The 13,398-nt window shown below is 38.1% G+C and overlaps 1 protein-coding gene across 1 annotated transcript; it reads left to right on the top strand.

Annotated features, from left to right (window-relative positions):
* Positions 1–306: 306 nt before the first annotated feature.
* LOC145011241 (AP2-like ethylene-responsive transcription factor At1g16060) lies at positions 307–2,419 on the top strand. Its single transcript, XM_078969908.1, has 7 exons — positions 307–458; positions 546–628; positions 884–972; positions 1,088–1,161; positions 1,310–1,360; positions 1,619–1,695; positions 1,835–2,419. The coding sequence occupies exons 1-7, from the start codon at positions 307–309 to the stop codon at positions 2,401–2,403; spliced, it is 1,095 nt and encodes a 364-aa protein (XP_078826034.1). The 3' UTR covers positions 2,404–2,419.
* The last annotated feature ends 10,979 nt before the right edge of the window (positions 2,420–13,398 follow it).

The raw sequence follows: 13,398 nt of genomic DNA, 5'->3' as shown, positions 1-13,398 counted from the left end.
CAATTAAAAAAACTGGACTTGATTCAAGAAAACCATAAAACCACAGGGACCAAGAAAGAAATTTACTTTTTCATTTCAAACAAAATATACAACAAAATAGAGCATGAAAACAACTAATTGGAATGTGACGGGTTGCGCCGTTGCTCGACGGCTGAAAACGCCCATTAATTTCGCCGGCTGCCACCTCTTTATCCAGCACCTTCTCCTCCTTTATAAACACTTTTCTTGACTTCATCTAATTAAAAGTCTCTTCTCAAGTTGACTTTTATTTTTCTCCAAATATAATCGTTAGTTTTTCTTCTTATAATGACGAAGTTACTGAAACAACGTTTAAAGACTGATGAGGAGATGAAGATGAACACCAATTCTGTAGTCATTACGAAGACCAAAAGAACACGAAAAACAGTGCCTCGTGACTCACCTCCTCGAAGAAGCTCCATTTATCGTGGTGTTACAAGGTCAAATTAAATTCATTTTTTCATGTTTTTTTTTATGTATTTTTTTAATAGTTTTTAACGTTTTATTTACTTTTCATTTTGATTCAGACATCGATGGACAGGGAGATATGAAGCTCACTTATGGGATAAGAACTGTTGGAACGAGTCTCAGAATAAGAAAGGCCGGCAAGGTTGGTTTTTAAAATAATTACTTCTCCATTATATGTATATTTTTAAGTATTTTAATCTAAAATTATAACAAGATATTAATGCATTTTTTTGTTCTTCTTCTTGATGCTTTTGTCAATGGTGGTTGATTTGATGGCATGCTAATTTAATTCAATACAGTTTATCTTGGTAAGTTCAGATACTTTTCATATATAAATTTAACAAATTAATAAACTTTATAATAGAGATTTATATAATTTATTTGCTAAAAATTTCAGGTGCTTATGATGACGAAGATGCAGCTGCTCATGCTTATGACTTGGCTGCGCTTAAGTATTGGGGTCCGGATACCATCTTAAATTTTCCGGTACTTCATATTTTAATATCATTTAAAGGCAAAAATACTACAACTATGAAAAATATTTCTAGAATTTTTATATATCTTCAAATATTGCTTATTAATATACTTTTTTTTTTGGTAGTTAATGACATATCATAAGGAACTGAAAGATATGGAAGGTCAATCAAGGGAGGAATATATTGGATCGCTAAGAAGGTTTTTAATCACATTTAATAGTTATAACTCTAAAACATTTAATTGTCTTAAATATATATATATATATATATATATATATATATATATATATATATATATATATATATATATATATATATATTGACATAATTTCGATTTTGATATATAGAAAAAGCAGTGGATTTTCTCGTGGAGTTTCAAAATATAGAGGAGTTGCAAGGTATGATTTCAACTTAATATGTCTCTTTCTCTTCTCACTTATATATAGTAGTAGAGACATATATACGTACATATATACCCTATTAAATTGGTTGGTATAAAGATTCCTTAAAAATACAAAATACGTGATATTGCCTGAAAAATTTAAGAATTGAATTATTATTATTATTTTATTTACTTCCTTTAATTTTATATATTAATCACTTAATTATGGTACGTATCGGCTTACAAACTTCTGCAATTCATATGTCTGTAACAGGCATCATCACAACGGGAGATGGGAAGCTCGAATCGGGAGAGTTTTTGGTAACAAATATCTTTACTTGGGAACATATGGTGAGCATTTAATATTTTATATCTTGTATATTTATGATATATAAATTTGTCTTCATGGAAAGAAATCGTAAAAATCATTAATGACATATTTATTTGCTAAAAAACAGATTAAGTTTATATTAATTTTGGCCTTTTCCAGCTACACAAGAAGAAGCAGCGGTGGCATATGACATGGCAGCAATAGAGTATCGTGGACTTAACGCCGTTACAAACTTCGATCTCAGCCGTTACATCAAATGGCTAAGACCTGACAACAATGGCACTGTTGTCACCCCACCGAACCCTAATATCAACATAATCGATATCGATACTAATTTAGCATCAACCACTGACATTAGTGACGTCGTAGGATTGAACTTTCACCACAACCACAGCCACCATGAAAACCAACCACCAGAACCCATGGTGTCACCCACTTTGTCATATTCTTCTCGGTCAACTACTGCGACGTCAGCCCTAGGACTCTTGCTACAGTCTTCCAAGTTCAAAGAAATGATGGAGATGACAACTGCCGCTGAGTTCACCTCAACAACGTTAACATGCGATTCAAGTCCACCACCACCACCACCATGTAACAAGTTCCCGGAGGAAATTCAGGTGCATTTCGAGAGCCAGGATTTTGGTGGTTATAACAATGGTGGTGATGATTTTATATTTGGCGACATGAATTTCATGAATAACATGATGCATTCTAACTTCGACAAGTGAACACCCCAGTTCCACCATAAACGACCATTTAAGAGACCAGCTAGCCTGGTTCGAAAATGGCTTGTTTTTAGCAGCTAATGTAAGTTAAATTGGATACTCATTTTTAATTTGTATTTGCATGTCAAATCTAAATACTATGCATGCGAACTAATAAGATCAATGGAATATATGAAGTACCCCCACATGAAAAAAGAAAATTCTTTATTCTTATGGAGAGGGAAAATGTCCATTTAGATTGATTTTTATTTGCATTTTTTGTAGATAAGATTAAATTAAGCAGAGAAGATGTTGTAATCATTCGTATTTATCGATAATAAAATTCATATTTATTTGTTTACCAAATTACTATTATCTCTTTCTTTGTTGTGAACTCATGTTATTGTTGTATTTATTCTGTATATAGGGACGAGTACGTACTTTATTTGAATTCGCATTAATATCCTATATATATTCACAAGTCACAAACATTAATTAAATACCCTTGAGAACAAACCCTTATAAATTCAAAGAACTTTGTGATACCCTTTCATAACTTCATTCCAAAATGTCTAGCACTAGCTCTCAAGATGTTCGATTGAGAGTTTAAGTGTAAGATATCGTTCCGTTCAATTTTCATATCCTCGAAAAGTGATATAAATATTTCTTCTTTTCTTTTTGTTTTTGATGGGTTGAATAAATTTATTGATCCAACCCTCTGAATAATTGTTGCCCTAAGTCTCCTTCATCCATAATTAACTTTTGTTTCGTGATGATAAAGTTTATTTTGAGCGATTTTGTCTTTTCTATATGAGGTCAATGAATTTTTAGAAGAAATAACTTAAATCTACTTCATTATGGGAGAGTTGCGCTTGGAATCAAATGTTTAAAAAGCTTATTAAAGTCACATGTATAGGGATTTTAGTTGGGTTTTGAAAAACATCAAAGTGAAGGTGAAATGGGCTCCTTATTGGGTTCTCAATTTCCACTCATCTCTTTGACAACGTTGAATGGTGACTTTTCTTATTTCTTGAACGACGCCTCCTGGCTTCGTTTTACGCCAAATACTGGCGAAATGAATTTGACACACGTCATGACCATCTTGGATGATCATACAACCATGAAATTGATATTGAAGGTTTGCCTAGGAAATTGATTAGATTTTGTATCATGAAATCGATTTTGAGATCGAGCCATGAAATCAATTCATGAAACTGATTGAAATCGAGCCATTAAATCGATTGAAATCAAGTTGTGAAATGGATTCTAAAACTCATTTGTAAAACCTATTATTTAGACGAACCTGTGAAGTTGTAGTACACTGGATCTAATGAGGTATGTATGTGTTGTGAATACAAAAGTAAAATTGGATTTTTTTTAAAATTAATTGGAACTCTACTCGTAATATTTCAGTGAACATCCTGAGTTCGTGCTCATTTACATGACAAACTCAGATCTCATAGAGATTTCCAGGAAAAAATTCTTCACATATGATGCTTTTTGAAGACTACAATGATTTAACATATTCCCCAGATATGATGCTTTTTGAAGGCTACAAGGATTTAACATATCACTTCTACTCGACATGTAATAAGGGGAATTGGTGCGTTGCGCATCTGTGTTTGACTATTTGTTGAGCAAATTGAAGTATGCTTAAACATTGTTGTCTAGGAAGCATCAAATTTGTGTATTGCTACATTTAGAGGGTTTCTGTGGTCTCTAATACAGATGTTCGGTTCACTTCCAGGTTCTGGAAAAGATTCCACAAAGAGTTGGGTACTTGCCTGCATTTCAGTACGGTTTTCCGCCTGCAGACTAATGGTCAGAACGATCGGACTATCCAGACCTTAGAAGATATGCTTCGTGCTTGTGTATTTGATTTCGATGGGAGTTATGAGACGTACCTCCCTTTGGTGGAATTTTCGTATAAGAATAGTTATCATGCCAGCATTGATCGACCTCCTTTTGAGAAGTTCTACGAGAGTTAGTGTAGTACCTCGATATGTTGGAGAGTTAGTGTAGTACCTCAATGAGTCATGAGGAGTACCAATGTGGTACTCAAGACATCCAAATTGATTCAACAAGTCAGCAACATACTTCAGATAGCTCAGATTCGACAAAAGAGCTATGCGGAGAGACGCTAATCAGGCTTGGAATTTCATGTTGGATATACAGTACTCTTGAAGGTGTAACCTTGAAAAGGTGTCATCTGTTCAAGAAGATGGGTAAGTTGGGCCCCATGTATATTGATCCTTTCAGGGTTGTAGCACGGGTGGGCAGGGTAGTGTATCGTTTAGATCTTCTGGAGGAGCTCAGTCAGATCTACAGTACTTTCCACGTCTCTCAGCTACAGAAGTGTTTGGTTGATGACTCTGTGACAACTCGAAAATTTTTATCTTATAAGTCTAGCCAACCAATCGAGAGACAAACTCGTTTTTGCTATCCTTTAGCACTAATAAGGATCGTTTAATGAGTTCTAAGCCTATTACACTTAAGGATTTGGTTTAAGGATGAGTTATATTATGTTCTTCAAGTTGCATTCGAGCCAGAAAACCCAACACATGGGGTTTACGGTCGTAAACTCTATGTACGGCCGTAAACTCCCTCCTGGTCATGAACTCCTTCTATATAAAGGAATTTTTTCTACTTTTCTTCACTTTTCCTTCTCTTGGTCGCAAACACATCCATACCCTCTCAACTATCATCAAGAAAATTCCTTCTAGTCTTCAAAAGTGGTAAGTAATTCATCCATCATCCTTTTTATCCTCCTTAGTTTTGTAAACATCTTATGATTCATCCATGAAAACAACTCTTTTTGTTTAGATCTTCATAATCATCATCTTTCACCAAGAATACCAAGAACACACACTTGTTCTTGGTGGTCGTAACTCCGCAAAGACCTTCAGAAGTGTGAGTATTCCCTCTATCATCTAGTTAGACATGTTAAACACTAGATCATAGCCTTGAAACATCATAGAACTCATGAACATCAAGAGTGTACAACCGTACACCTTATTAACAGTCGTATACCCTTGTTTGGTTCATAACCTAAGGCCTTAAAACACTTGCTTGGTGATTTCTATCCACTAGAACTCTTGAACCCACAAATCAAGACCCAAAATGCCACCATTTGGAGTGTTTACGGCCGTACATACATGGTGTGGCCGTACACTCCTCAAGTCCCTCCAAAATGAGAGTTTTGTTCATCTTCTTGTTGTACTCTTGGCACATTTGTTTCCCCATGGATCAAACACTCCACTTTGCATGGTTTTCCATGAGTTTACCGCCGTACACACATGGTGTAGCCGTAAACTCAAGTGTGGCTGTAAACACACTTCCCTTGGCCGTACACTCCCCTTTGATCAATCACATGTGATTTCAACACTTCATTTCAAGTGTTTCCTAGTCCCTAAGGTTGTTTCCTTGCATGTTAGTTGTGTTAAACACTAATTACATGCCATTATATGCTATTATATGTCATTTAGGACTCGTTTGTGTCTCGGGAGTCCATTCGTGGAACTTCTCATCATCACACGAATCATCTATTGAATCACCCACATAAGGTGAGTTCATACCCCTATAATCAATCTTTTAAATGTTTTTAAATGCTTTTAAGGGGGGAATACAAGTTGAACACAATGATAGTTGTGTAAATGTTATTTGTGGTAACTATCAAATTCAAAGGATTTCTTAGACTTTATGAGTGATCAAAACCATTTCAAAAACTCTTTCAAGTTATGTTACTTTATTGTTTATAAAACACCGTTTTTAAAGTACAATCATAACTAAGTAGATAAATTAGTCTTTTATTCAAGTCAGTAACATTTCAAACAAACATACTAGTACACTACGAATGGTATAGTTTAGGGGTTCAGAACATACAATAACAAAAACAGAAGGAACATATGATAACAAGAACAAGATAACAATAATGTGAAACCACTACTTAACGACTTAGGAATATACTTATTAGGTCGCGTTTTGTAACCAGAGCCTCCTGGAGGGAGAGCGTGAGTCTTACCCCAAGTAAGGTCTTCGGGTGACAAATTCAAAGGATTTCTTATACTTTATAAGTGATCAAAACCATTTCAAAAACTCTTTCAAGTTATGTTACTTTATTGTTTATAAAACACCGTTGTTAAAGTACAATCATAACTAAGTAGATAAATTAGTCTTTTATTCAAGTCAGTAACATTTCAAACAAACATACTAGTAAACTATGAATGGTATAGTTTAGGGGTTCAGAACATACGATAACTAAAACAGAAGGAACATACGATAACAAGAACAAGATAACAATAATGTGAAACCACTACTTCACGACTTAGGAATATACTTATTAGGTCGCGTTTTGTAACCAGAGTATACTAGATTGACCATCCTACACCTTGCTGCTAGCTACAGTGGGACCTGAAGGTCTTCGGGTGACAAATGTCATAACATTTCTACGTCTTCAAGTGTCGTGTTTACTATTAGTCGATCAAGCTTGGTTACAACCATCTCACATTTTAACATTAATTAACAAGCTAGTTATAAGGTAGAAAGTGCTTTAGTAGTCACTTTTCATAACATTACTGAATACTTTCATTTTTCCCATTACATTCTTATTGTGATCTCCTCACACAAAAGGTAATGTCATCTATTAAAAATAGTCTTAAATCATGGGAAAACTTACATAATTAAACAAGACTAATAGAATAGTCGAGTCTTAGTACATTCAGTTAGAAGGGGGCCTATAATGCAAACTTTATGATTCATCAGTAGATACATCAGTGATATATATTAATCAGGTCCGATAGACAGTTAGAACGTGTGCTTTCTGTTTCATTCTTTGTTCTTTGTTTGGTTGTGGGCTTGGAGCAAATGCAGCTAGTCTACTATTTATTCGATCATAGTTATATATATATATATATATATATATATATATATATATATATATATATATATATATATATATATATCGTATACACCAAGTAATCATAAGGAGTACCAGGTATGGGTCAGGTCATCGTATACAAATTCAATACACCTATTTCTAGTACAAAAACATACTTTTCAAATAGAACATTAAGTAATCTAAACTAGAAACTTATCAGTAAAAGGGTTTAATCCATTTTATTAAACCAGTATAACTTAAACCACCTTTAGCGGTTAATTCCATAATACCTTAGCTTATACATCAGAGTTATATATAATTAATATCAATAGGCCGCTGGATGTGTGCTTTCCGCCTTACTTCCTGTTCCTTTTTTGGTTTTGGGCTTAGGCCAGATTCACACAATTAACTATCCATTCGATATTAGATTATATATAACTAGTATAAACTAAGTGATTATAGAAGGAACTATTACGGTTACTATTTTTACTAAAGGATATAAGGGTTTTTCTTAAAAAAAATTTCATCAAATATAAAGGAACTATTACAGTTAACTCCATGAGTACCAAGTGAATGCACCCGGGTTATATAAAACGAAGACCTAACAAACAATAGGATGTGTGACTTCCGCCTCATTTCCTGTTCCTTGTTTGGTTGTGGGCTTAGGGCTGATTTACACAGTCGATTGTTTGTTTACTCTCGGTTTTATATAACTTGTATCTATTTAGCACTCATAGAAAGGATTGTAGAGTCATTTTTACTTATCTTTCATCATATCAGAAGATATCGGATCTTCAGGAGGAACATGCGAACTTTTCTAAAAGAACTTTCAAGATACTTTACATCACTAAAATCTTATGAATTCACCAGCTTAAATGTTGATCTACTCTTTCAAAATAACTTGTTATATTAGGAAACTAGTAGATAGGTACGTGCGCTGGGGTTCATAAGATGGAGCATTATTGCTTCATGACTTATTTTGTTATTTACTTTTGTATTCAATCTTTTGTTAATCACTACTTGTAAACACTTTAATATTAATATAATGGTTTTTTATTACTATGCTTACTATGATACATGTGTTGTGATACTAAACATGACGTCTTCCGCCCCCGAATGTTTCCGCCTTTCCGATTTAGGGTGTGACAGATTTCGCTGGAAGATATTCAGGTGGATGACTGCCTAAACTACGTTGAGAGACTGGTGACAATCCTTGACTGGAAGACGAAAACCTTGACGAACAAGGTTGTAAGATTGGTGATGGTGCAGTGGCAACACCGGAAGGGTTTTGAATAGACATGAGAGCCTGAGGAAGGGGGAGCATTATCCAGGGTTATTTGCGATAGTGAACTTTGAGGATGAAGTCTAATTCAAGTGGGGAGAATTTTAACAACCAACTCGTCAGGTAAAACTCTTAAGAATTATTTTCCTTCATTTGGACTTTTAGGCTCAAGTACGCTGGGCGTACACATGGTACGCCAAGCGTACTCTAATGATTGTTTGAGGCGAGGTGTCCTTTACGTAAGCTGGGCATACCCATGCGTATGAAGGGAGTAAGTAAGTTAGCAGAAAACCATAATTTTTAGGGTTTGCACCCTATTAAAGCTTATTAAGTCCTTCAAACCCCTCACCTTATCAACCTCCATTTCCTTTTTGAACTAATCTTGAAACCCTAGCCATCTTGAGAGAGTTCTTGAGTTTATTGAGAGTTTTTGGGTGTTCTTTTGTGAGCTTGAATAAGAAAGAACTTGGTGGTGGAGCATTATTGGAGTTGGAGCTACAAGATCCAGGGATATCTTCTTCATTGCAAGATTTTGGAGGTAAAAACTTCTTACCTTGATGGTTCCTTGCTTAGATCTCTTTTGGTGCATAGATTTAGAAGTTTTGGTCCCAAAACTTTGCTCTCATGGAGTATGAACTACTCCAGCCCATTTGAGTTATCCTTTTCATCACTTAGGAGTGCATGGAGTCATACAAAATCAAATCTTAGAGGTTAGAACTCAACCATGCATGAGTTAGTGACCACTTAAGGGAGATAAAAGGCTTAATTCTTGGTTTGAGCCCCATTAAGATATGCAAAAGCATAAAGTTTGCAACTTCATGGCTTAATACACTTAAATGAGATTAGATCTGAAGTTAGACGTTTGATCTTAATGAATCAAGACCTCAAAAGCAACTTATGGCAAGTTGGGGCATATGTCGGGCGTACATTGGTGTGCATTGCGTGTATGCACCCAAAGTCCCAATTCCATGGAGCACCCGAGTATGCTGAGCGTACTGATGGTACACTTAGTGTTAGTGGGACATTTTGGGCTTTTTAGTTCGGGCCACCTTGGGCTTATGAATTTGGACCCTTGTTAGACCGCAAGTTTTTCTATGATGAGCCTTTTGGACTTGGGCCCATTTTGGGCATGCAATATCTTTTGGGCTTTGGGGCCAATTATATTTGGGCCTTTATGGGTTAGGCCTAATAAGGCAAGGACTAAGCAACCTCTTACCTTGGGAGTCAAGAATTAGGGTTTGGACTCTCAGGTTGGGTTATTGACCTAATTTCTAATTAGGGTTTTATTACTTGTGATTTAGTAAGAGGATTTCACGAGTCAGTAGCTTGAGTGTGATTTGATATCTTCAGTCTGAGGTGAGTTTCCTTCACTATATTCGTGATTTGAAGGCACCAATGTCGACCCTATAGATTATGTTAGTAGGATGATAGTGTCTTGGTGACATTTTCATGCTATGTCTATTTATGCTTGTTTTCTTCATGAATTCTATTCATATGATTATATTCTTAGCTATAGGGGTGAAATAGACCGAGTTCCGTTTGAAAGATATCGGAGGGGGTGAAATAGACCTAGTACCGGTTGAAAGATACTGAAAGGGGTGTAATAGACCCATTACCGATTGAAAGATACCAAAGGGGGTGAAATAGACCCAGTACCGGTTGAAAGGTACCAAATGGGTGAAATAGACCAAGTTATGAATTGATTGTTATGTATGTATAGTATGGGATACTTTTTAGGAATTCACCAAGCTTTGTGCTTATAGTTTTCAGTTTATGCTTCAGGTACTTCCAGATTGAAAGGGAAGGGACCGAATTGATCGCACCACATCCGCCAATATTTTTTGCATTATGTGATTTTGGTGATGATGCGCCCCTCATAGCAGGCTAGAAATAAGTGAGCCCCTGACGAGGACTTCCTAGCGGAGCCCGGACCAGCAACTCGGTCGTTTCGGTAACCCCGTACTCCCGAGAGGCGACCGCGTAGGAAGTCCGCCCTCGCCAGACGTTGTCCTTCAGCTACAGTCCAAGGATAAAGACTTTAAGCGAGAAAGAGCACGGCCAGAGCATTATCGCCTGGACCAATCGTTGGACTGGACACATATGTGGAGCAAGGTCCTCCAATAAGGACGGAGGATCCCATCGGAGTCGCATTCCTTCTCCCTCGTACGGACCGAGAAGGATCCTCAGTATAAAAGGACGCTTACTCTGCCTTGGGAGGTAGGCTATTCTTCTCCGGTCATCTACCTCCATACTCCAGATTCATCCCACTAACTTGACCGTCGGAGCCTCTTTCCGAGACCTCCTCCCAGAGAGCAACTGACGTCTCTTCTTTTGTGGCCTTTCAGGTTCCATTCCGATGTCCATCTCTCAGTAGCCAAGGTGGTTTGGAGCCAGGTCACATCATTTGGCACCATCCGTTTGTGTGAAAATACATATGTAGACCTTTTTTTTTTCTTTTCTCTTTCCTTCAACATACCCACACATGACGAAGAAGACGACGGGTGAGCCATCAGAACCACCGCATAGCCCGATACACCCGAGGGAGTCGTTGGAAGCAACCAACACTCCGACGGCGCCATCTTCTGGCGGCATGCCACTATCGCTTGAAGCAGCACCGTCATCTGATGACCTGCCACCACCTCTTTAAGCGGCACCATCATCCGGTAGTCCGCTACCGTATCTCATGAAGACACCATCACCAGATGATCCACCACTCTCTATCACATCAATCACATAGTCGATTCTGACCCAAACCCAAACACCGTCATCCACCCTCACTCACGTAACACCCCCATCATTCCAAAATAGCAGTATGCCTAACCAATACATCGTATCCTCTTTACCGCCATTTTTCCATAACACCACCAGTTCCAGCAACCCTCAAACAACAACCATAACGCCTTTTGCGAACAGCTTATGAGCGAACAACACTATAAATGGCCCAAGTGTTACACCACAACCAAAAAACTACCCATCATTAATGTCGGGCACTGCATCAACATCACAACTTGTGATTTACCAGCAAATACCCATGGCCCAGCAACAAATACCCATGGCCCAATAGCAAATACCCATTGCCCAACAGCAAATACCCATGTCCTACACCTTCCCTACTCCATTTCAGCTGTCAAACATCTATGTCTCAGTAACGATAGACCTCATGGCCTATAACAACATGTTAGTACAACCCTCAAGCTAGATGAACGATTCTGGTGCACATAGTTTCCCACTACCTTAGATGGCAACGCAGGGACATGGTTTAAGACACTACGCCCATGAAACATTAGCAACTTCAGCTAGTTGAAGTACCTTTTCCTAAATAACTTCATGCAACTCAAGAAATACAAGGGCGATTGCCACTCGATCATTGGGTGCAAACAGCGGGAGGGGGAGACAATCAAAGACTATTTTACCAGATTCACTAAAGTAACGCTAGATGTCCTAGGGCAAGACAAAGGTCTGATCGCGGGAGCATTCACCTGGGGATTCTTACCGGGATTATTATCCGAGAAACTCATGGACAAACAACCTTAGACAAAGGCATAACTAAAAGATCGAGTGGAGCTATTCCTATGCCAGGAGGAAGGCAAAGCGTCGAAGCAGGCGTACCATAATGCCATGAAAGCCTCTGTCGGAAGGCGAGGCCAACATCCTACCCTCCACCTCGATCCCGATCCTCGGGGGGGGGGGGGGATTCATGGGACGAGAAAGACGTTTGCCAAAACTCTTTAGACCTTTCGTTAAAGACGAAAGGAGGGGAAGACGAGCAGAAGTTTACACGGTCGATGAGAAACCAGCAGCAAAAGGCACCAAAACGTGATATTGTGAGTACCACAAAAGCAGGACGCACGACATGATCAATTGCATAGTTATAAAAAGGGAAATTAAGGGAAATCAACTAAAGGAAAACGTGATAGAAATCGCCAAGAGTCTATAGGCCAAGTTCGATGCAAAAAACTCCAAAGATGCCACTGGAAGGAAAGATCGTAGGTTGGAAATCTTGGCGATTCACCACAAAAGGGGGAAAGCGGAACACACGGTAGACACACGAAGCATCAAAGAAGCAATACAAGGGTTGGCATTCTCCATACACTACCCAAGCGCGATTGCTTGGCGCGGAGACAACCCCGTCGTCATTTAAGGATCTATTTGGGATATCGTCGTTCACCGAGTATACGTCGACATGGGAAGTTCAGCAGACACTATCTACAAACACTGTTTCTGGCTACTACCGAACGCGTGGAAGGAGAGACTGATGCTAGTTGTAGGCCAACTCACAGGATTCACAGGGCACAACTTGTGGCCCTTAGCTACAATTCATTTTCCATTTACATTAACCAGTCAAGAGAAAACCAAGCGACAAACCACTCCGGTGGACTTTGTAGTCATACAACACCCGTCAGAACACAACATCATATTGGGGCGGACGACCCAACTAAAATTAGGAGTAGTCTCATCAACAATCCATGGGATAGTTAAATTCAACACAAGGCCAGGACCGATAACGATCCTAGCCACCCCACACCCCAAGGAGCTCAAATGCTATGAGATCATGTAACCGAAAGACATCTCAGCCAAAGCAAAAATACCAAGGTCGGACTCTTGAAACGGGGGAGATGTAATTCACAGGGAATACCCAGACCAACAGGTGAACGTGGGAATAGCCCTCCCACATCGACCGAGGAATCATAGAACACAAGTTGATGATAAAACCAGGAACTAAGGAAATAAAGCAGAAGAAGCGAATCTAAGGAGGAGACCGAAACAAGGAAATCAACGTAGAAGTGGCCAAACAAACTAGCATTGGAATCCTTAGAGGAGCGATTTTTCCCACATGGACCGCCAACCCGGTAACGGTAAA

The sequence above is a fragment of the Lactuca saligna genome, chromosome 8 (assembly GCF_052625555.1).
Source record: "Lactuca saligna cultivar CGN05327 chromosome 8, ASM5262555v1, whole genome shotgun sequence".
Taxonomy (NCBI): Eukaryota; Viridiplantae; Streptophyta; class Magnoliopsida; order Asterales; family Asteraceae; genus Lactuca; species Lactuca saligna.
The sequence above is the reverse complement of the archived record's forward strand: the minus strand, read 5'-3'. Positions and strand labels throughout refer to the sequence as shown.

Coding starts and splice junctions, on each gene's coding strand:
- LOC145011241 (XM_078969908.1), top strand. CDS start 307: ATGACGAAGTTACTGAAACAACGTTTAAAGACTGATGAGGAGATGAAG. Junction 973..1,087: donor ATACCATCTTAAATTTTCCG/GTACTTCATATT, acceptor TTTTTTTGGTAG/TTAATGACATATCATAAGGA. Junction 1,361..1,618: donor AAATATAGAGGAGTTGCAAG/GTATGATTTCAA, acceptor TGTCTGTAACAG/GCATCATCACAACGGGAGAT.